Below are 25,380 nucleotides of genomic sequence, written 5' to 3'. Positions count from 1 at the left end.
TTCACACAAATCGACCAAAAAAACACAGACAAATATGCAATATTGTGATATTTCAATATACAGTATCTGACATTAAAAACCAATAGAGAGGGCAAATTGTCTCCTCCATTAAAAATAATAAATGTCAAAAATGAATTAGTGGGAAGATCTATGGAATTTTGAAGTCTCTGCACAGGGTGAGAGCATGTGATAGATGAGTAACAGTATGAGGAATTTGAAAACTGCTGCTCTTTCCTCAAAAGACTCAAATCCTTTTGAATTTATGAACAGACAAAACAGAATATTGTTAAAGAGGTTTTTAAACTCTCTGGACTCATAATACATAAATACAAAATTCTGTCCCTGAACTCTATATTTCTAACTGGTGTTTACAGAATTTTTTTTTTTTTAAAACAGAGTGTAACATTAAGTTGAACTCTTAAAGGGATAGTTCAACCAAAAAATGAAAATTCTGTTATCATTTACTCACCCTCAAGTTGTTCCAAAGATATTCTGAAGATTGGTAACCAAACAGTTGATGGACCCCTTGATTTACACAATATAGGGGGGGAAAAGTACTATGGAAGTCAATGGGGTCCATCAACTGTTTGAATACCCACATTCTTCAAAATATCTTCTTTTGTGTTCAGCAGAAGAAAGAAATTCATACAGGTTTGGATTTGGAACAGCTTGAGGGTGAGTAAATAATGACAGAATTTTCATTTTTGGGTGAAATATCCATTTAAGCCACATGATTGTCTGAAACAAGAAAGACTGGTTTGGATCTTTAAAAAAATGTAATTCAAGTTTGTAATCAATCGCATGAAAAGTTCACTGAGGAGTGGAGAAAATGAATGACCTTTTGATTAATATGACGCTGGTGTGAGGAGCTGATGAAATGCCAGTGCCTAGCAGAGAGACAGTCAGCATTTGATCTGTAAGAAGGTCAAGTGAAAAGCAAAACAGCTAAGGAGCATGAAATCATCCGTCCATGTGATTTTTATCAGTTTCCAGCCTTCTTCCAGCTGTAGCAGGTCTGGATGGTGGAGCGGCGTAGAGCAGCGTGTGTTTTATTGCCTTTTACGCACCCTGTAAATCATTGACATTTTGTTTTCACTTGTCAGCCTTCTCCTCTGTAGAAATTAAATTACTTAGTGCTGGCACTGAACCAGCTCAGGGATATTTGACAATCAGGGATGTTGTTATGAAATATGTCTTGTTAACATCTGTGCTCGAGTTACCGAAGCCACCAGACAAACACCAATGCTTTGTTTAGGCTTATTACTTTGCTACTTATCAGTATTTTTATATGTTTATGTAAATATCCTATTTTGCTTTCCATGTAAGGTTTATGTTGTTTTTTAATGGGAAAATAAGAAAAAAAAAAATACTGATTTCAAATAGATTTTTTTTTTTTTTTTTGCATTATTGCAATAAAATAAACATGTCTTTATCAGTGTAAGTTCAATTTTTTTTTCCTGAATCATCAGTTAAGATAGCAGGTGGCTACTGATTTTGTTTTAGGCCAATGTCCTTTACAATGTTGTGTACATTCTTGTTTAAAATATGATTTACCTAAGGGTCAAATTCATGCACGCTTTAAAAAGAATGAATCTTCACTGAACTTTTAACCAACCCCATGTATGAACACTGTCTTTTAAGAAAAAGCAATATGTTATGTCTGGGTGATCACACACTAAGAAAATGCTGGGGGTCACAACTGGGAGGCTGATTCTCCATATCCTGAAGTTCATTTTCACATGCTGGGGGTTCACAATGATGGACAACCATGAATAAAACTACCAACAAACTAGGCCTACCTTTCATTCACAGCATCAGCCACTATTTCAGTGTATTTGTTTAAATAGCCTACCTTTTCCACTTTTTAGGCAGAAATATTATATATGAATCTTGGGATTGGGAATCCCCAGCAGTAAGGGGGAAAAAATGGGACAGTGACCAATTTGCTCGCTGCTTCCTTTTGGACATCCTTCGGAAAACACTGTGCTACGCTGTGCTACTCAGCTACTTGTGAAACATCAACTAAGTTGTTTTGCCAAGTATCCATGGATAAATAATAACTGGCATACTCTTCGGAGTGTTACGTTAAACTTCTGACAAGTGAATGAACGAAAGCCAAGAGAAATGGAAAACGTCTTTCCTAAGAAAGCACTTCATCATGACTATGGTAGCAGACTACTGCCGTATTTCCCTTTATTCCAGGAGCAGATGCACTAACGTTGATAGTACTTTTGGCAAGACAAAATTAGAATTGTCACATCCTGAAGAAATGGATATGGAAATGCTTTTTATGCTTTTATTACACGTGTACCTAATTGGCATACTTCTTAAAACTTCTCAAATAGTTTTCACAATATTAATGATAAGTGAGAGAAAGTACATCTGCATCAGCTATCAATGGCAAATATATTATCCATCTGTTATATGAGATGGAAAAATTGATATTTGAATCTTTCTGAAACAGAAACGCAACATCTACTGTAGTCCCATACAGTGCAGTGTGTACTACACTGCAAAGTTGTTGTCAAAATATTAACAGGAAGTTCCTAAAGAGCACAGGTGTTGATGCATGATGAGTGATGAGGCATTTTTGGGGCTTAAACATCAAGGATATGCTTAGTTTGGAGTGATTCTGACAGCCAAATTGTAAGAAAAAACTGATGTTCTGAATGTTTCATGCAGGTACCAAAAATAAAGGTGGGAGAAGAGCCAAATGAGGCCTACATCCTTTACACCCCCACTCCAGTGCTGATGACCTCTAACCTTGTCTGAAAAGACTGGTGTGGGAAAAGCAGCACGCACTTGAACACAGCACAGGCCCAGATTCCAAACAGGTGGCAGTCTCTCTGCTTAGCAACAATTGTTTTGGGGCTCTTTTGATGAGGTTATATGAAATAACAACAGGAGGGAACTGTTCCCCACCAGGTAACCAGGGGCAGTATATGGTGGGAATGTAACCTACTCTATTAGACTGGTGTGGCCATGCACTGAGTGGAGTGAAACAGCACGGCTGGTTAACCATGTATGATCTTGCGAGACGCAAGAAGTGAAATCCACAGCCGTGCAGTCGTTTGTTGTCATGAAGACATCGCCCTCTTTTGGCCAAAGGCTGTAAACACGATCACAAGTTCAAAGCAGTATGTTGGAGAACTGTAAAGACTTTTTTAAAGGATTTGTAGATGAAAAGAACTCCAAAGTAATCTGATTATGTAAAAACTTCCTGTAATAATCTTTGCACATTGCATATGCAATTTATGTAATGTCATGCAGCTTTTTTTATTTATACATTTCCTTAAATACAAGTTTCCAAAATCATTTTAGCTTAATTATATTCTTAAACCAGTTCACCAAGACAGACATTCCTTACATTAGTATATTCTTTATACTTTAATTAACTACAATTAAAGTCAAGTTTAAAATGTAGAATTTCCAACTTCATACAGTGTTTAGAGGAACACAATAACGAACAGAAGAAAATGTATTTCTATTGCAAACTTTTTAGATAAAAGGTTTATGCCATGCTGGGCCATTCACTAAAAGATTTCCAATAGAAAGGAAGAGGAATATCCACATCCGTTTTTTTGTTTGAAACCCGTACGTATGGCTCTGTATATGATGGCAATGACTTCATAAATGTAAGATAGCTCTTAAACAGGCTATTGATATGTGATTCTACTACCATGAGAAGATCATTCAGATTTGAGTTAAGATTCTCCATGGATATTTCATTGTACAGCTCCTGGACTTTACCTTTGGCAAAGTCTCTGAGCTCAGACCAACCTTTTTTAGCCTCCCGCATCCATTCACGAATCTTCTGTGTAACTTGTAAGTTCCCTGCCTCTTTGTAAATCCCATTGATGTGTGAGGAAATGTCTTCCAGTTTTTCAGTCCTGAGAGAGTTTAGGAACACTTCTGCCCTCTGGATGTAAACGCTGACAAAGTTTAACATGTCCTGGAACACCTTCTCCAATTTGAAGTTATCCCATCTCTCTATTGCCTGCATAATCTGATCCTTCGCTGATTTCATGGCAGACCTTAGATCTTTCAAAATGTTCTTCCCACTAATAACCTTAGTGGTACCAGGAAGAGTAAATTCTACTTTGTTGATATTACCTGAAACGGAGTCAGCAATGGCTTCCATGAGACTAAAAAAACTTGTAGTAGCTCTATCAGTTGCCTTTGAAATGAACTGCCTGGTCCTATTGTACAACTCTTGCCCGGTAAGCTTCTCCTCCAGACCTGGCAGGTGGAATTTTGTGTCCTTTAAGAACTTCATGGCAGCGTCCAAGAGAACCCGCATATTTGACTCATACTTCTGAAGGTATTCATTGGCGCTGCTGAAGAACCTTCTACTCAACTCTTGAAGATCCATCTGGGGAAATTTCTCCAGTGTTATCCTCCACATATTTTTACCCTGTTGTCTGAGCTGCTCAACTGAGGTCTGTAGAGCATTAATCATACGCGGGATCTCCTGGTAAGCTCTGTCGATACCGTTGGAGAGTGCATTCTTCAGTTTTAGGGCAGCACGGTTCAGGTCCATGCCAAGGTGATCAATGTGGTACTGGTTGATAAACTTGTGAAGAGCTGCTATGATAGACGGAAGTCTGTCTTTAAGGCCATTAATCATGTCTGAGAGTCCATTGATATGATAGCCAACCTGAACGCTCAACTTCTCAGAGTTCTTCAAAGTCACCTTAAAACTCATCAGGTCTGTGTCCTTGCCAGGAGTTGACTGGATAAACATTGCAGATATTTTGTTACAATATTTAAGTAAGTTGTATAAATTGTTGACTAAAGATTATCACTCTCTTACCAAATATCTGCTGAACAGTTTCGCATAAAACTGAGATGGTGACCTCCTAGTGAACTGGAACCCAATGAAACCAGCTGCTGGTGAGGATATCGAGGACGTGATTCCATTGTTGTGCGATGCATAGCGAAAGCTCATGTCAGCAAAGGTCTGGCTTGCAATGTCAATGCCCAGTGTATGACGTGAAGGACTGTGGTGTAAAAACACATTCACAGTAACATTAGTATTGCAATTTTGCAATGCTTAATGCACAACAAAGCCTATAAAACAGAAATTCAAGCGATTACCTGGGAACTGAAGATTCTTCACGTTTCATTCTAGAGAAACAACAAAAATCATTAGGAAATTATGACAGGAGAATTTATAAATATGTAGGTTTGAGAAATTGATGTGTTGTTCAGTTCTTACCTTAGATTCTGACTAAGGTCATGCTTCCAGTTTATATTCACATCACGATGGGTGAAGGTACTTTTTCCATCTAGACCCAGAGCTCCATTCTCAAAAATGATGGTGCCAATCACTAAAAATGAAATGTGAAATAGAATATTATATTAATTAATTAATTAATTAATAATATTAATTGAGAAATATTGCAAAATTCTTGACAGATCAATCATATATACACACAAAATATACATGCATATTTATTGGTTTGTTTAGAAGTATATAATGTAATATTATGTTTGTTAAAGTTATTATAAAGTGCTGATAAATATTCATATGAACTTGCAAAAGTCTTTTAAACTTACCATCCAAGTCATACTCCAGGAAAACCATGGTGGATGTGCAAGTGGACTTCACTGTGCAAACAATTCCTGACTCTGTGTTTTCTATATTTCCAGTCCATGTATTGTTGTAAACTGGGGCAGACATTTTGACAGTGGCTGACAGGGCACCAAAGGTTGGAATAAACACACCAGCTGGGAGATGGAGTGATATCTCTGGGACTTCGATTTTTTGTTCAGGGATGATAATAGTTGGCAATTCAAAATGATATAGTGTTTTTGTGATGTCATCCAGACGTATTGGGTACTCGCCAATATCGAATGCTTTGGGAAGGTTAAATGGTGAGATGGTGATTTCATACTCTGGCAAACTGACAAACAGATGGGCCATTTTGTCTTTCAGATACTTAGTTTTAGCATTTATGCTAGGGATTTCCACTTTTGGTAAACCAGGCAAAATGATATCAAAGTTAGGTGTACTGATCTCATTGGGGATTTCTAGATTTGTCAAATCAATAACAAAGGACGGCACATGGAGAGTAGTGAAAGGTACAGTAAACTCTGGAACAGCTATAACTGGGGGTATTGAGATATAATCAGGCAGGTCAGGCTTTTCGAATCGCATATCAACCTGTCTAATCATTTGTGGAATTTCTTTAAACCAATTCGGAATGCTCACTGTTGTTTGCGGGATATTAAACGTCACACCATTTTCAAACAATTTTGTTGGTAGCGCAAACAGTGTTCCCTCCATGCTCTTGGTGTATATCACAACAGTCGAAACATTGAGGAACTGCAATTGGTCAGTACCGGTGACCTCAACAAATTTAAATATGTCCCATAGACTCTTATGGTAGACTGGCAATTTGATTGACTTCAGGAATGCAACATTCCCCTCAATGGATTCAGACATTTCCATGCGGATTTCAGATTGATCGTTTGATAGTGTCAGATCAGAGGAATGGATCAGCGTTGCTAGTTGTTCCTTGCCACTCCAAAGTAATTTTTGCTTGTCTGAAGTGATGGAAAGATCTGCATTCTGCACTATGCCAGCATGACCGAGGTTACTCGGCTGTGATAAGTCAATATCAAGATTGGCTGACAAAGTTGTCAATGGAACAAACTCGAGCGTCAACCTCACATTTTGCTTTCCGTTTGTTGAAAACGAAGCAATACTAGCTGCATTAGTGCTTGTATAAGTCATAGTAGCATAAATACGCCGCAGAGTGGCCTCAAGAGCGAGGTTCTTAGTGACGTCCATATTCCAGGAACCAGCCTTTTGGTGGTAGACCTTAGAGGTTACATCAGTTTTCAGTGTGGAACGAAGACCATTGGCATTCACATAAATAGTTGCTTCATTGTCCAAAGATCCAGCAAGATTTGCACATTCCATGATGGTTGCATCTGTTGTTCCTTTCCAAGTGCTCTCCAAAGAGAAATAGGATGACAGTGCCTCGAGAGCAAAATTGTGATCAATGCTTCCAGTGCCTTGCGTTTCGATTATGGGTAAATTATAAGTGTAGCTAACTTTGACATTAGAGGCTATATTTGGTTTAGACTTAGTATTACCACGAACCCCTTGATTTAGGTCCATCGTAAAAACTGGAAGCTTAATTTTAGCTAGGTTTGTTAAGGAAGCCTCCATATTCCTCTTTGTGAGGCTCACAGTGCTCTCATGACTACATTCAGCACTCATATGTACCAAGGACAGGCTTGTGGCCATCTTCAGACCTCTCCTTTTATTGATGGTGGTACTACCGTCAAGTTTAACTTTTAGGACGTCGAACACAGATATTGACGAGACATCAAACTTGATGACAATGTCAGACTGATTATACAGGCCACCATTGGCATTCAGAGTTATTATAGGAGATTTGATTGAGAACTCATAGGTCATATTTCCAAATGCAGGTATCATGATGTTATTCTGAATTTCAGGTATTGTAAATGTGGGTAGGGTCAAGTCTTGAAGCGTCTCAGGCACATGCAAGACAGGTAGCTCCAAAGATGGAAGCACAAGGGTGTATGATGGCACTGAAAACCCCATCAAAGGAACTTTAAAGCTTGGTGTGCTAACCTCCTTGGGTATGAAATAACTAAATGCAGGTAATTCGGCTCGGAAGGCTGAAACCTCAATGTTTAGTATGGGTATGGTATATCCAGGAACAGTGAAATATCTTGGCGGCTGGTTTGATGTGTCAATTTTGTACTTTTCATTCTGAATTCTGGCTTTGTTGTAGGAATTGGTGAGGGCATCAAAAATGTGGTCTCGTCCGAGTTCAAATTGCAGACTCAAGATCTTGGCATTCTCATTGAAGGCTTCGTAGATTGGTTTAAGGTTTAGATCAAATGTGTGCTTGTCTGGGTTTTTCTGATACAAGAGCCTGAAATCAATGTCAAATGATTGCTGAGGAGTGGTCAGAAGATCTTTCAGACCATAATCTTCCCAAAGAGAAAACTCTTTGATTTTGGGTGTTTTCATATCCAGGTATGGGATCATAATTTCTGGGATACTGAGTGGAACAGTCAAGAAGTCAAGATTGGCTTCACCATCAACAAAAGCATAGATTCCAGCTTCATTTTCACTGTTATCCAAAGTAAAGTTGTGTTTGTATTTGTACTGATTGAAGCGAGCCAGACCTACCCAAAAAGCATGTTGCTTATTGGAGTTCAAGGTAAATCCAAAGTCATCTTGGAGATCGATTTTTCCAGTCAGCTTAAGGGGCAAGATAATTTTAGAGTTACCTTTATTCCTGCAATCAAGTGTGACCTCAAATGGTTGAACCAAGAACTCGCATGCATTGGATATACTTCCACTCACTTTTCCAATAAGCTCAGCGTTATGTGAAATTCCTATTTCCATTCGGACATCCTCCATTTGAGCCTTTCCTTTAAGCGTCAAAACACTGCCCTTAATGAAAGGAGCCTCAGTCTCAGCCCTGGCATCAATAGTAATGTGACTCAGGATGACAGATTCTGCATTAACTGACTGCTTCATCTTAAGGTTTCTGCTGTTTGTTTCTCCATCAAAATTGAGTTTTGCTGTGCCAGCGTTGACAGTGAACTCAAAATTGCTCTTGTGTGTAATTTCATCAGAATAGTCATCAATGGACTTGATGGTCCTTGATGGACTTAATGGAGACCACTTTCCACTTCCCACTGTTCCAATGGTCACGGATATAATCCCTGATTCAAAGCGAGCCTCTGCTGTTTTGGTTATTATAGCCTGACTGGAAACATCTATGTTGGGTATGTTCAGATTATGCGTGTAAGTTGTGTCCATATTTGCAGATATTCCATTTTTTAAAGTAATGCCTACATTGTTAATTAAATCAGCTGTGTATATATGAGTGATGACTTTAACAGCTGTTTTGGCTGTTGCTTCTGCTGAAGGACCACTTAAGAGAACAGAAGCCTCATGATCAATTCCAAGGGCCATGTGACTAACTTTCACAGTCTCACTAATAACCATTTTTCTCATTTTTGGAGCTTCAATTTGAAACATTGCATTCAGAGTATAGTCAAGGTATTCAAGGCTTGACTTTCCCATTGAGTTCAGAGTAGCTTTAAACTGTGGGGATTTGGGTGTTCTTGTAGTGTTCTCAAGAGCTGCTGATGTCATCAATGTATAATGTGGAGAATCTACTTTGAATTCTCCATAAAGTTTCCCGAAAGCTGGTAGACATGGTTCAAATGGAATTTCAGGGATTTTGACTTCGGGGATTGTCAGCATGGTGATCTCAAAACTATCCAGTTTTAGTTTAGGAACAGTGATCTCTGGGAATTTGATCTCTGACAGAGTGATCTCTGAGAAAGTAAAATCAGGCAAGTCGGAAAGATAAAGAGCTCGTAAGTTCCCGAAGATGGCTTCAGGGTCCACTTCTGGCATTTCTATCTGGCGAACTTTGTCAATGAAGTCAATAATGCTCTGCTTGATTTTCTCAAAGTCAACTGTGATGGAAGGAAGACTGAACATGTCCAGGATAGTGAATCCTGGTATTGCTATCATTGCTGGAATTGTAATATCATGTATCCTTGCCATTTTAATCTTAAAGGCAGGAACCTCCAGAGTTGTGAATGGAAGAATAAAGGTGGATACGTCAATTTCTGCCGTCTTTAGAGCGTTGAGAACTCCCTCCACAGCTTGAGTGATTTGATTGAGGAGCTCCTTATCTTCAACCATCTTCTTAATTTCATCAATGAGTTTTATGAAATGTGATGAGATGTATTCGATCATGTTGACGTAAGCAACACTTGCCCTTTCCAAGTAAACCAAGATTTCATCTCTGATGTCCATGTCACTGACTCTCTGCCTAACATCTTCGAGAATGTCTTGGATCTTCAGTTTTATGTCTTTATATGCAGTAGTGTGAATTACATCTATAATATTCCTGCAAACTTCAGCTATCCTTGTATTTTTCATTTTCTCCAAATAATCAATAACCGTCACCTGCATCTCTTTTACAAACTCTCTGGATGCCTCTATTTTTAGTGGGATTTCATAAACTTCATTTATCTGCTTGTTAATATAATTGACTATGTTCTTTACTTTTTCATTTACTTCATCAACAAATGTGTTGTAATCAAAAATTCTTAATGTCTTTATGATCGAGATAATGTGCTCATTTAAATTATCTATAATCTGTTTGAAATCCATCAGCTTTAAAAGAGAAGTAATTCTATCCAAGACCTCCAAAACCTTATCCGAGATGTACTCAAACTGGATAGATTTTAAAGTATCCACTACAGCCTGCACTAGCTCTTGGATTCTATACTGCTTGACTAATATAATGGCCTGCTCCACAAAAACTTCAATTTTCTTGTCAGTTTCATACCTTAAAATAAGCTCTTGTGCATTCAAGTAAACTCTATTGATTTTCTCTGGAATTTCATACTCCTCTATCCAGTTGACAATGACATCCTTTGCAGAATCCAACACTCTCTCAATGTCTTCATATGGGATTTGATCAGATAGTTCTTCCACATATTCAGTCAAATCAAATGAGATTATATAGTCTCTCAGACCTTCAAGTAACATCTTAATGTCAAATGTCTCAACAATCTTTCTCATTTCGCTCAGCTTTTCCTGAAGTTTGGTTTTGATTTCATATTTTGCATCCAGTTGTTTTAACCAAGCAGCACTGCTGTCCTGCAGCTTTTGTAAATCAATCTGTCTTATTATATCTTCAATACCATCAATGCCTCTGATGATTGTTTTGGTTATTTCATATTTCTCATCAAAAGCTTTAAGTTCATCTTCAATCTGCGTCAAAAAGTCAGAGACAGAATTGGCCCACGATCCACTCTCAATGCTATCTTTGATTTGAATCATCAGATCCCGAATCCTGGTCGCTAAATCAATAATTTTCTTTTTAGAAGCCTCCTTAAATTCCTCAGCATATGCATCAAGGTCATCTATTGATACAGTGTAGTCATGTATGTAGGAAATCAGCTGGTTCTTGACATTGTTGACTTTGTTCTCTAGGTCCATGTCCACTATAATGTCATTTACTTTTTGAGGGAGTTCATCCAACTTGTTTCTAAACCGACCTATCAAACCATTGATATCTAAACTGTTGAGGTAGTTTTGGAGGGATTCGAATTGATGAAGAATTGCATTTTTCATCCTTTCAAAGGCAGCAGGGAAGCTCTCGATAAATGGAAAATAAATAATGTGACAGTCGCTGTTCTTATCATACTTGACAAACCCAGAAGCACTAAACTTTTGATTGTCTAATGGAATATCACTAGATATTGTTTCAGTGTTCAAAAGATTTGTTTGAAGCACTCCGGAGAACTGGACCCCCATCTCATTTTCTTTGTTGTAAATATTGACATCTTGGTTGTATGCATGATTATTTAGCTTTGACTTAAACTTCCATTCCACAGACTGTTCATTTGGTATCAGAAAGCTGTCAATCTTGTTTTCAATGTGCGTTTCAGCTGACTCTCCGTTTGGGAACATGTGTACAACAGAAGCTCTGCATTCATGGGACTTAGCAATGGCCAATGGTTCAGCTTTCAAAAGGAACTTACTGTAGAGCTGACCACTGTGCTTGCCATAAAACTTCACAGTGCCATCACTGTTCAAAATGGCATCAATTGTAAGGCTAAACGGCATGGCCATTGTGCGAATGTTATTTTCAAGACGTAAAGACTCACAATTTATTTGTGTCTTGCTGTTCATAACAGAAGACAGTCCAGCAAAATCCAAGTCGAAGTTGTTACTTATCTGGGAATCAAAGACTTTTGCTGTTGTATCACATTTGATGGTGCCTGCCAGCTCTGCATAAGTAAATTCACAGCTGTGCTTAAAGTTATCCTCTTCCCCATACTTCCCACTGAGGCTTCCAGCAGCGTCCATCTTAAATGGCTCCATTTTAAGGTGGCCGTCACCACTGAGTCCAAAATCCAAAATCTCAAGTTCATTATTAGCACTTATCGATGTAATAAATGGCCTCATATTAATCTTAATGTCATGGTTGTAGGACGCTCCATCACAGATGAAATTGTCCATTTTGGAGCGGTAAGCCAAGGTCCATAACGTTAAAGTCAGGGTATGTGTGCACTCCGATCTCATTTTCTGTAAGGTACCCATCATAGTATTAGACAGACTCAGTCCTTGCTTATTAATACCAAAGTTCATGGTGTTTCTTGCAGTTCCATCAAAGGCGTTTCCTTTAAAAACACTGGTTATATACACTTCTTTGGGTGATATCTTACCCTCCGCACTGAGCTCAACTGTGTTATCCTGTGTTGATCCTTTTGATACAAGAGACATGGAGGCTCCATCGCCATCAATACCACCATTGAAGTTATTTTCAAAAGTCAAAGAAATTCCCTCAATGGTTGTCATGCAACTGGTGGTCAAGCCATTTGCTCCAAAAGTAAGTGTGCCTTTGTGTGACCCACGTCCATCTTCAAAATTCAGCAAACCTTCTATGTTAATTTCAAGGCCATTACTGTTTAGGGATCCAGTTAGGAGGGAATATGCACGATGTGTTGCTTCATCTGCCTGGGATTCAACTTTCAGTCTGGCTTCTTCACTTGTGACATCAAGTTCAGCTTTACAGCGGAGCGCTTTTCCAAGTGCAGTCATGCTACCATCTGACTTCACAGACAGCTGGCCTTTCTTGTGCTTTAATTCTGCCACGTGCTTCAGAACATCATTTTGTGCATTTGTTTTGGACAAAAGCGACAGCTCTCCATTGACGTAGGATCCTTTGATCACATTCTCACCTTGGATGATTGAGGAGTCAAACTTCAATGTGGACTCTCCTTTTCCTTCTCTTTTGAGCATATTGTAGATATAAGATTGGCTAAGGGTGGAGTTGGCATAGAGAGAGCCTACCTTGATAAATCCATCAAAGTTTCCATCTCCAATGACTTCATCACTCGTGGAAGCTGACTGAGCCGAATAATACACAGAGGTGTCCAGACCAAGTGGACTAGATGCTTCAATCCTGTAGTTGGTCCTACCACTGATTTTATCAGCCATACTCATAGTTTCAAAGGCACTCAGGCTGGCTTCAAGTAAACAATGACTGATGGATCCATTTACAAAGTACTTCAGAGTATCATCGATTTTACCAGTGATCATGCCCATACCTATGTGAAGAGAAAAAAAAATCGATATTTAATAAATAATGAAAAAAATAATTAACTAATAATTTAATAAAATGTGATAAGTATAATAATAACAAAGTTCTAATGTCCCGAAGAATGTAATAGAAGTAAAATAAATTCAAATAAACTGAAGACGTCATTATGACAGTCATCTTTGGGCCAGATTTACTAAACACGCAAATTAAAGAACAAAGATGCTGCTCATGGAAGTCATGCTTATCATTTCCATAATAACCATTGCAATCTACCAAGAGTAGCGCAAATTAGAGTCTGGTTTAAGACATGCTTTTTTTGGGCGGTAAATAATGGCGCAAATACTAGAAAGTTGAATAGCGCAAACCTTAGTAAATCACTTTGCATGATTCAATAATCTCCTCCCATATAAATTTTGCATCTGAAAGGGAAAGTCCAACAAATGCATATGCAATAAGGTCAGCTGCAAAAATAATTGTGTCTACGCCTTTTCAGTGCTAATTTTTCACTGCATGTCTTTAGCAAATCCTTACAGTAGTTTTTGAATGACAAAAGAGGGTTTGCGCTGATGCAAGATGTTAATAAATCTGGCCCTTTGTGATGAGTTATGATGACTTAAATACCTTCAATTTTGTATGACAGGGGTGTCACAGGGCAGCTGGCCATCACTTTGTACTTAGCAATGTAACTGGGAACGTCAACAGTGTTGTTTCCCCCTAAGATGGAACCCTCCCAGTCATAAAAGTTGCTGTTCATCTTGACAGACACCTCTGCTACACCTAACATGGGCAAGGAGAAGTCCAAAGCACGGGGAATTGTGAATGATGGAATCTTATAGTTTTTCTCAGGAATATCCAGGCCAATGAAAGGAATTTGAATCTGTGGGAGTGTTAGGGTGGGAGGGATGTTCAGTTCAGCAGATGACTTTCCTCCCAGGAGAAGAGGAAGTGAAATGGAGATTCTGCCTTTGTTGAACTGGTATCTCATCAGTGAATCACTGAACATGACAAAAACATGAAGAGAAAAAAAAGTTTAAGCTCAATATCAATGTATATAATATACATACATATAAACACTACCAGTCTAAAATTTGGACACACATCACTGTATTTTCATTATATTATATAAAATGTTAATGTAATACATTACATTAGTGGTCTATATATACACCCTTGGGACTTCCTCATGTGAAAACTAGACCGGCCTCCCCTATATCAGCAGATATTTATTTTTATGTAAAAAGTAACAAATAGTGTCACTCACGATTTAAGATATATTTTTTCCGGCAAAGATGGCAAAATGAGCTCTGGGGTGCTTCTCTTGCTCCTCTGTATGTCCACAAATGAACTGCCTGCCGACAATTTATCCAGCCAAATATTCACTGCCTTGGGATAGAAGGACCAATTATGAAATGTTCATCTTCAGCAAAGCCATTAAAATATTCAAATGGTAAAATACATGCAATTTAGACAAATCTCAAGTTTGGTTTGATGCACTTACCTCTAACCCTTTTGAAACAATGTGACGAAGTTTCATGTCAGTCTTGGTGACTTTCTGGTCAAGGATATCATCAATACTTGCCTGCAGCTTGCTACGGTACTCCTCCATATTTGGAAAAAGTTTCTCAACTTCAGAGTTTATATCTGACTTCATTTCAAGTTCAACCTTATTATTATCTGCAAAGTCACCAAGAAAATCATTAAAAACTCAATGATAAATTCATTCCAGGAACGTTTGCTTCATTAGCAATGTGTGCTTTATTACCATATCGGAGTATGGCTTTCTGCACAGATGTTGTCTCCGGCATGTTTAAGGCTGTTTCAAGCTGCAGGATGAGCCCATTATTATTCTTTAAGGTGGCAGTGGCAGAGGTGTCCATCTGTAGTGCTGGCACTGCCAACTGAAGCTCAATCAGACCATCCCTCATAGACTCCAGCCTTCTCAGAAACACACACATATCCAGATTAGCATCAAATGACACTTCCCATATCAGTACTGTATATGTCATGTTAAAATAAAAGTCTCCATAATGCTGATGGGATTGCAGTGTTCCAATATTTTTTCTGACTACTGAGTGTTTACTAAATAATATTTTTTTTAAAACGAATTGTTTATACTGTACCTGGCATGCCCAACTAGTGAAAGCTGTGGGATGTCTTTGTTAGTTACATCAATTGTAATACCACGCATCTTTTTTCCTTTAACGCTGCTATCTGTAACTGCCAACTTGATGCCAGCTTCAAGGTCATAATCAGGGATCTGAAGGTCAGTGGTGAAGATGTTCTTATTGCGATTGTATTTCACAACTGCTGTGGCTTCGGTCGGTTCAGCACCTTAAAATAAGAAGAACTTATTTTTTATTATATACTTGACAGCTTACACTCATTGAAATGCAAGCAATCTTGACCAAATAAATACATTTTTTAATTTTCATAAACTGTTTTTACTAGTGTTTTTTAAAAAGCACATGATTTACTGAGCTGAGATACTTTCAATTAAATAGCAAATAGGTTATATTTACACCACAGCCATAAGCCATGATTTGTTACTTGATAACTTGCGGATGAATTTGACTGGACAAAATCTGTGTAGTGCAAGATGATTCATCCTCATCTTTGCTCCATTCCATTTTCCCAAAAGGTAGAGGTGCTACATATTTAATGCATGTACACTAAACATACCGTTCAAAGGTTTTTGAAAGAGGTCTGCATTTATTTGATCAAAAATACATTAAAAACAGTAATATTGTGATATAATATAAAATATACTATAATTGTTTTTAATTATCAATAGTAATAGTAGCTGTAGTAGTAAAATATTATAAAATATTTTTAAATACAATTTAAAATCTTTTTTTTTTTTTTTTTATATTATTTTATATTATAATGTAATTTATTCCTGTGATGGCAAAGCTGAATCAGACATTAATCCAGTCTTCAGTGCCAAATGATCCTTCAGAAATAATTTTAATATTCTGATTTGGTGCTCAACTATTTTTTTCTTATTATTATCAGTAGGGAAACTAGTTGTGCTAGAAGTTTTGTGGAAACTGTTTTTTCTAGGATTCTTTTATGAATAGAAACTTAGAAATTAACAGGATTTATTTCAAATAAAAATCTTTTGTAACATTATAAATGTCTCTCTAATGTCACTTTGGATCAACTTAATTTCTTGCTGAATATATGTATTAATTTCTTTCAAGAAAAATCGTACTAACCCAAATCTTTTGAACGGTAGTGTATCTGTTAAAAATAACTTTTGACAACATTTAACACAAGCATATCCTGTAGATAGAAAACATATTAAACATATTAAAGCTGCAAAAAATTTAAAGCACTGATAAATGTTCAATGCCACTGTTAGAAATAAAATAAGAAAGAAGTGATGTCATTCAAATTGTTTGAAAACTTACTCTCAGCCTTGAGAACAATTTTCACAGAGTCGACTTTATGGCGCCCCTCTTTTCCCTCCCTCAGCAATGCATAGGCAATCGTTGCCGTGTACTCAGGCACTTCTCCTGTAGGATGAAGTTCCAGAGCAAGCCTGGAAAGAAAGTTTTTCCTGTTATTGTTTTTAAGTGCATTAACCATGGAAGTAAATAAGTTGTTTGCATACTGTACATCCACTTGTTTCTCACCTTGTCTCTCCTGTGAGAGGATAGTACGGGGCATTATTGGTTAAACTTGCATTTGAATAGCGCAAAATAGTGCAGTAATTCATCCCAGGAAAGATGGGATTACACTCTGTTGAGTCAGTCCTGTCCTCTACCATGGAGGGGACAATCTTAGTCTGAGTGGAGGTCACTGAAAGCAACTTGTTACTGTTGTGGAAGAGAAAGAAGAAACATATTTTTCTTTATGTTCCATTTGAATCTTTAATATCATTCTGAATGTACAGAAAAAAGTGACCCTTGAGTATAAGTATGTAAAAGTATAAATGCATAGTAAAAAAAGCATCTGATAAGAAACAGTAAATGAATGATACTGAGAGGTTAGATGGCCTACCTGATGCCGAAGAGCTGGATGTTTCCCTGTGGTGCAGGGATGGAGAGCTTGATCTGACTGTCACTTACAGTGACCTTGGCATTAACGGCGCTTTCATGGTACATGTTTGTGTGTGTCTCAATCCCAGCTACCACAAATTCTGGGATATAAACACCCATTTGGGTAACAAACTCCATTCCCACAGATGGCATAAATGAAAGCTGTTGCTGTGAATAAAAACAGAAAAAACATGAATAATATTACTACTTAATTGTGACATGACAAAATGTACACTAGTGAGAAGGATTACCATCATGCGGTCAATGGTCATGCCTCCTTTGGCTCCAGGGGCCAGAACTCCAGATAGGGAAAACTTCAGTGGAAAACCAGCACATGTAGGTAGTGTAAAGGCCTTGTCCAGGAACATATAGTGGACAAAAACCTCATTCTCTAAGCTAGATATCAGCTTTCCCATTAACTGCAATAGCAAGAGAATATCACACATAAATTTACAGTAAAATTTTGTTGATGAAGACTGAGATTTTTATGGTAATGCATTTAGAATACCATACTTTCAAAGTCTATGAATAACACTTACATTCACAGACATCGACTTAAATGTTTCTGTGTATAGTTTAATGTACTGAATGATGAGATTGAGCTCATTGGTCTTCAAGTATCCCAGTTCTGTTCCCATAAACCGCAGGTAGGCCAGGCCTTTAGGAGCATCTTCGATCTGTTCAAGGCGTTTTTTGAACTCTGAGAAGTATTCTTCCATATTCCTCATGATGTCTTGAGGGACCTTAAGGGAGAAGATATTTTTAAGCATTATGTTTTATTCAGATGGATATTCATTATACACTTAAAAGATTTGAGATAGAATAGATTTTTAGATATTTACCTGTCTTTTCATCCTTTTACCTCTTAGTGGGGAAATCCACTTATCCAAAACCCGTTTGATGGGATATGGAATATTGTCATTGGCCCAGTACATGGCTTTTGAGATCGTATCAGGGAAGAAACCATTTTCACCAAAAAGAACTTCAATGGCTGGCTCAAAGCCTTCACCTTCAAGGCCAATCTGAGAAAGAAGTGATCAAATGCATTCATAAAAATGGAAAATATAGGCACACAAAAAATATCAAGCCTTTTTAAAATATTGATTTTATGATAAACTTATACCTCCAGTATTTCTGCATTGAAATTGTCAAGTGTGGTGGCTAAAATGACTTCTCTGGGCATGTAATTGGCAGAATCAAAAATCATGTTGCTTTCTACTGAGCCAACCAGAGGGACTTCAATTTTGTAGTTGCGTGAGAACTTTGTGAAGTCCATAGTGTTAAAGCTTGCATCCCCTTGTACAGCTTTAAGAATGTAGTCCTTTGCTCTAAACATAGACAAAAAAAATACATATATATATTACGGATACACAATATATCAGTGCCATATCGGTCATAGTTTTTTTAAGTTATAAATATCAGATGATAGTAGAAGTAACAGATAATATTTGATATCAATTGTGGATTATCAATTGGATATTAATTGTGGATACCTTTGCCATAATCTAACACTCACTTCAAGTTTATCTTTAAAAACACTAATGATTTAATAACACTGTTAAATGTAATTTATGTTATGATGCCTAAATTCACTTAGCATTTAAAACAACTGATTTTAGTTTCAAGTGTTTTATGATTCATTTAAAATAATATAGAATTTTAAGTTATCAGTTATCTGCAATAACATGAAAATAATTACAAAGCATTTTAATATTGGTGCATTCCTAAAAATGATTAAAAGTATGAAGACTGGGGTTATCTTGACTGGGGTTATTTTGTCTGAGGAAAGAATTGGGAATTTGTCATCAAGAGGTAACATCTTTAATCTTAATACAACATGGCCAAAACTTCAAACACTTTTGAACATTCATTGTGCTACATCCTGAGCACATTTTCTGCTTCTGCTTCCAACGAAAACATCAAGACAAATCATTTTGAACTAGAAGGCCATAATAATAAACACATTTAGTATTGGAAATATTAGTGTACATACGTGCTCAGGTTTGGATCTTCTGATTCCAATATGTTGGTGATATGGGAGGAGACAAAGCTCTTAACCTGCTCATTTTGCTCACTCTTAAGTGTTCTCAGCACCTTGTTTGCTACCTCAGGGTTCCTCATGAGCATCAGATATGCTGCAATGCGTTTTTGTGCTGGTGCCTCTGTATTCTCATACTGTTGTATCAGGGCACTTCTCACCTAGTAACAACAAATCGAAATATCAAATGCTTTAGAATGAATCCAGATCATACTGTTTTTCACTTTAAATTAAAGTACTGAACTGATTTTATTTGAGTAACCGATGCATCATTTAAGAACTGGAATGAGTGGAATAATCTAAATGCTGCTGTAAATCTTAACATGAGTTGATTTACTTCTGAATTCATTTCCATGAGTCTGAAAGCCTGGATAGCTGCTTTTTGTACTGGCAGAGAAGCGTATGTCTGGCCCATGCAATTTAGGAGAGAAGACTTCAGAGATGGGAATCTCTCCATGTACTTTCCCATGACACCAATAACCTGTACAATAAATAATTTGGTTAATATTTAGACATTTGTGTTCATTATATATGCATCAGATGGATGGATAGAGAGTTAGATGTACCCTTAATGTAAGGAAAGTGCTGTCTTCATCTCCAGAGCAATCACCTAGCATGAACTCCATGAATTCAGCTACTTCCTTCACTTCAGGTGTTGACGTTGCTTGGTCTTGAGGAAGTCTGGTGCAAAATATACATTTATCCATTAAAATTCCACTTAAAAACAGAAAATTTTGACCTATGCTAACTGAGTAAACATCACTGACACTTACTGTTTCACAGTGTTGGCAAGAGCATACATGATGGCTTTACTTTGCTTGTTTTGGGCCATGCTCAGCATGTCTCTAACCCTCTGAGGGCTGGCCTGGGGTAAGAGACTCAAAGCATAAACTATAGCATCCACCTCTCTGACTGACTCATCAGAAGTCCTGAGGATCTGCATGATGGCACTGGTACATTCATTGGTTCCACACTGGAAAAGTGTCTGCCATGTAAGCCACTCTGAGATCTTCATCATCTCATCAGCAGCTCCAGAAAGCGTTTCATTTTTCAAGCCACGGACTTCAGACACCAACTTGTGGAAGAGGCTGGCTCTCTGTTGACTCTTTCCTGAGCTGCTAAGTGTATTTAGCTCTCTCACTGTGGCAAGCACATCATCCTTTGACTGAACAGGAAGCTTGTCCTCCACCTCCTCTAAAAAGAGCTTCTTCTCAAGAGTGTCTGTTCAGAAGAAAAATACAGAGGGAATTTGTATATTTATTCATATGATCACACCTCTATACCTCTCAAAATCTTCTAAAATACAAAGTAAAGCAAACTATTTTACATTCTAACAGCTTAAGGCTACTCACCATCTTTACTGAAATATCTGCTGTTTATTTTCACTGAATCCTGTAGGGTTAGACTCTGTTTTACTTCTGAGGAGATACCATACTGCCCCCTGTAGGAGAAATTATAACATTGATGTTCATTAACATTATATAGGTTATGCCAGGTTTGACATCAATTATGATGTCATCATCCTTTTTTTGTCACATAACTAATCACAATGCAGCCACTTTAAATATGTGCATATTCAAATTGTGAAAATGAGTTTAGAGAGCTAAGACGTAAAAAAAGACTTTCTGTGAATAACGATTTAAATTTGCTTTCATAAAGCTATAATATAATAATAATAATATAATATAACACAGCACAATATAGTGATTTTTATTGTATAGACTATATTTATGGTGCTTTTTTTTTTCATTTTTGGAGCTTGACATTTCTGGTCACCATTCACCCAGCTAACGGAACGTTCTCAAAACTTTGGCTAAAGTTCTGGCAAAGTTCTCTCTCAAAGTTATGATGAGCAAACATTTTTCCAGTAACATTAATAGAGTTATCTGGTCTCAAATTGATAGCACATAAAGGTTATTTATACATCATTCATGTTTTAGTTGGACAGTCATGTAATGTTTTTTTAAATGTTTCAAAGCGGTCAGAGAACATTCAAAAGAAACATTCCCATAATGTTCTCAAAATGATAAAATGGAATGTTCCCTTAATGTTGGTACGTTTAAAAAAACGTTCAGAGAACTTTCAGAAATGTTTTTAAAACTTAATGGGAACGTTAGCAAAATATTCTTACATTTGGAACGACACAAGGATGAGTATTAACAACAGAATTTTGAATTTTTGGGTGAAGTATCCATTTCTGATCAGGTCAGTAACCAGGCATCCAAAACAAAGCCTTTATGGGAAGAGATTACGCACTCATGTGAGAACGGGATGAAGATATGCTTCTCTGTACACTGAGCTTCAGTCATGTGCTTTCTCCTGTTGTCAAACTGATAGTTGCAAGTCTGAGTACTGCTGATTAGCTTCGAGATAAGACCATTCTGCAAAAGTAAATTTCAGTTAAGTTGTATGAGTAGCATTTGTGATTGAGATGGATTTGAAAGAATGGGTATTGAAAGAAATAAGCCATGTGTGTTCTACCAAGCCAGGCAAGAGAGACAGGGGGCTGGTGGGGAGACTGTGAGGTGAGAAATGGCTGCAGTCCGACAGATCTCTGACTACAGTGACATCTGTGTCAATGTCCTTCCGTGAGTTGACTGTGACATCAGTCTTGCACATGCCATGGACTGTGCTCTTAAAAAGGTAAGAACAGAGAAGTTTCAGACTTTTGAACCCCACAGTATCAAAAATAAGTGTATTTTACATATGACAAAAATACAATGTATGAAAAATTTGTGTGTCTACTCTAAATTTTTGTTTTAATCTCACCATTTTTTTATTGTGTTCTCCCTCCAGGACTGGCACGAGAAGAGCAGAGATGATTCCTCTTTTGATGTTCAAAATGTTTTCTGGCTCATCCTTCTCTGGATAAATGGAAACACTGGTTATCTGCTCCACCACAAAATTCAGAGGGTTCCTGGAAAGGGGTATCAAAAAGTATTATTGAGTGAAATATGATACTGGACAATACTGAAGGAACTAGGGGTATTTCCTCTATCCCAAATATTATTGGCTGTTCCACATACTTCTCCATGGCAACCTGAAAGGCCTCAGCTCCAGCAGCCTGTCTGTAAACAGGTTGACCCTGTGCGTCGATGACTGACACCTCGCTCAGGATGCATTCTGTTGTGTGAAGGACAAAGCTGCACGTCTGTGGGACCTCAATTTCAACCTGATGGTGGACAGAGAAATATACATCCAGTATTCTCATTTTTAAACACTACCGCTCACTACCATTTGTGGTCAGTAAGATTTTTTTTAAAAAGAAACGTACTCGGTTACTAACTTGACCTCGGTTTCCTGAGAACGACTGCATCACTAGACGCAATGGGAAAACTCCTTTTTCTCTTATTACAGATTGTAGAATAACGCAGTGAAACTAAACCAATGGTTGAACAGTAGAGCTGCACGAACCTATTGGGAGAAAGCCCGCCAGAGCCCACCGAAATGGGGGAAAGGGGCCGTAATTCGGCCAGTTGGAGTGGCTTGAAGAGACCGGCCCTGAGGACTGTAGACACATCCCATGTAGGAACCGTGAGAGGGCGGGGCGGGTTTAGCCTCCAAGACACCTTGAGAAAACGAACAACCAGGTTGTGCTTGCCTACGGACTGGCCGGCCACAGGAATATAGGGGAAGGCTGGGCCAGCTGTGGGCCAGCGCGTCCCTGTCCTTCAAGAACTATATTGGGCAGTGAGAGTTGTCTTCAGAAGCAAAAGGGTCGACCTCTGTCTTCCCGAAGATACTCCAGATCATACAAACCATCTGGGGGTGAAGTGCCCACTCTCCCGAGGACACGTAGCCCCGGGATAGCTTGTCTGCCCAGCACGTACACCACTCTCAGTGAGCGCAGGTTGGGTTGTGCCCATAATAGGAGGCATCTCACCAGTTTGTACAGAGGCCTTGATCTGAGTCCACCTTGGTGGTTTATGTAGGACACCACTGCCACGTTGTCCGACCAGACTAAGACATGGTGCCCTTTCAGATCTGGCAGGAAGGTTCTGGTGGCCAGAAAGACTGCCAGCATTTCCAGGCAGTTGATATGAAGCATTTTCTGCGTTTGACCAGGATCCGGAAGTCGGCCTACCCTCGCATAGAACTCCCCAACCAAGTCCATTCCCAGATCCACGCCCGATGGAACCAACGAGGGTCCTTCCAAGGGGTCAGGGCCACGATGCAGCCGTGATGCACCCTGATGCGGAGGCATCCGAGATGCCATGCGTGGGCTGGAACTCAGGGTTTCAGCCAGTACTGTAGGGGCTGCATGTAAAGCAGTAAAGCAGTAGTGGTGATGCGGAGGCCCAGCATCCTCTGAAACTTTCTGAGGGGGAGTGAGAACCCAACCTTGAAAGATGCCACGAGCCGTTGAATCGTAAAGGCTCCTTCTGACATGAGCATGGCCCCCATTTGGGCTGGATCGAGAACTGCTACCTGGAACGAGATTTGCTGGCTGGAAGACAGTGCTGTATTGATCCTGAGTCCCAGGCTTTCCAAATGGCTGAGGAGCACGGATCTGTGAGCGTCTGGCCCGGCCTCCGACTGGGTTAGAATGAGCCAGTCATCGAGGTAATTCAGGACACGTACATCTTTCTGTCTCAGAGGGGAGAGGGCCACGTCCATGCACTTTGTGAAAGTCCGAATGGAAGGACCGTATACTGATAAGAATGTATATCTCAAGAATGGTCTGTGATGGGGGGCTATCTGGATATGAAAGTATGCGTCTTTCAGATCCACTGAGAAAAACCAATCCCCTGGGCACACTTGTGAGAGGATTTGTTTCAATGTTAACATCCTGAATGGCCATTTCATTAGGGCGCAGTTCAGATTAATGAGGTCGAGGATGGGCCTGAGGCCGCCATCCTTCTTTGGACCGAGGAAGTAGCGGCTGTAAAAGCCTGACTTGCTGTGGGTCGTAGGAATGGATTCTACAGCTCCTTTCACTAGCAAATTCATCACTTCACTTTTCTGTTAAACGCAGCATTGGAGAAAAAAAAATCTTACCAACCCTAATTTTTTTAGCGGTAGTGTATCCTTATCCTTATATAAAAAGAGGTTTTTAAGGCCATTTTAAGGAAAATGTTTGTACCTGACAGGAGATCTTTGGCCCATTCCTGAGGTTAGCTGTACCCGTCACACCATTTTTGCTCTCGGCTGTATACTGATAAACATATTTTCTGAGGTTTTTGAACCTTGCAGACACTTGAAAAGAAAAAAAGCATTCAGTAATTGTCATTATAATGTCAGTGATAAAAATTACTTTATTGCAATTATTTCACAATTGCCTGGTTTCACATGATTAGTGTTTATGATGACTTCTGCAGTATTTAAGAGTCAGTTCTAAATAATCAGATGAACGGAAGACCTTTGGACCATTTGTTGACAGAGTGGCACCTCTCTGATTCAATATTCTAGACGCATACACATGTACCATGTACCAGAGTTCAGTGCTGCTATCTTCTGCAGCCGATAGTAACACAGTTGGTCAGACTAAAGAAACTCATCCTGATTGGTTGCAGATAGAATATTATAGGTCACAACTAACTAAGATAATCAGCATGTTGTGTGTTGGTTCCTCCTTACATGGGCATATGGATGGTTGTTCTTCTCCACTGTCTTCCTCAACTACCTCAGCATATGCTTCTACAGAGACAGATAAAAAGCAGTAGCTGAATAAATTAAATCAACTTTATATTTAGCAAAACACAGCAAATCTCAGTAAACAATAACTACAGAGTTCTTCTAAGAAAGGAGGACAGAAAAACAGATAAAACTTAAATGTAAAAACAGTGAACAATCTCTAGACTTCAATTCAAACACTGCAATATATTAAACTTTGTATAATCTGTTTTCATAATAATTACTAGAAATTTTCTTTAGAAATTTGAGTAAGAAAAAGACCTAATAATACAAATAAGAATTACAATAGGATGAAAAATAAGAAAAAAGGGGAATCTGGCAAATAGGTGTAATTGTTAAAATAGGGGAAGATGTAGATAGCACAAACATAGAGTACAAATGTATAGTATGTATATATAGTCAAAACTTATAAAAGAGTAATAAATAAAAATCTTACCTGCAAATAAATGTGCACTGAGGAGGAGTAATAGACACAACTTAGTGTCCATCTTTATGGTCACTAAAAACTCTTTCTTTGTTTTTTTCACTAACT

At 38.2% G+C, this 25,380-nt stretch overlaps 1 protein-coding gene across 1 annotated transcript; it reads right to left on the bottom strand.

Annotated features, from left to right (window-relative positions):
• Positions 1–1,407: 1,407 nt before the first annotated feature.
• Positions 1,408–25,380, bottom strand: apoba (apolipoprotein Ba). Its single transcript, XM_079853364.1, has 29 exons — positions 25,285–25,380; positions 24,792–24,851; positions 24,298–24,410; positions 22,241–22,386; positions 21,984–22,131; positions 21,696–21,848; positions 21,471–21,595; positions 20,567–20,655; positions 19,988–20,435; positions 19,781–19,895; positions 19,552–19,695; positions 19,170–19,375; positions 18,300–18,504; positions 18,019–18,198; positions 17,716–17,919; positions 17,428–17,595; positions 17,139–17,344; positions 16,772–16,954; positions 16,547–16,677; positions 15,257–15,467; positions 14,899–15,071; positions 14,635–14,810; positions 14,398–14,519; positions 13,758–14,131; positions 5,560–13,143; positions 5,219–5,330; positions 5,098–5,127; positions 4,814–5,000; positions 1,408–4,732 (listed from the first exon to the last, which is right to left on the bottom strand). Exons 1-29 carry the CDS (start codon positions 25,334–25,336, stop codon positions 3,512–3,514), a joined length of 13,266 nt encoding a protein of 4,421 aa, XP_079709490.1. The 5' UTR covers positions 25,337–25,380; the 3' UTR covers positions 1,408–3,511.

The sequence above is a fragment of the Squalius cephalus genome (genome assembly GCF_949319135.1).
Source record: "Squalius cephalus genome assembly, chromosome: 20".
In the NCBI taxonomy this organism is placed as follows: Eukaryota; Metazoa; Chordata; class Actinopteri; order Cypriniformes; family Leuciscidae; genus Squalius; species Squalius cephalus.
Note: the sequence above shows the minus strand (reverse complement) of the source record. Positions and strands in the feature narration are given on the sequence as shown.

Excerpts from the sequence above, each read along its gene's own strand:
- apoba (XM_079853364.1), bottom strand. The coding sequence starts at position 25,336 with ATGGACACTAAGTTGTGTCTATTACTCCTCCTCAGTGCACATTTATTT. Across the intron at positions 20,436-20,566 it reads CAGATATTTCAGTAAAGATG|ACACTCTTGAGAAGAAGCTC; the intron begins GTGAGTAGCCTT and ends TCTTCTGAACAG. Across the intron at positions 14,811-14,898 it reads GAAAGCCATACTCCGATATG|ATAATAATAAGGTTGAACTT; the intron begins GTAATAAAGCAC and ends GTGACTTTGCAG.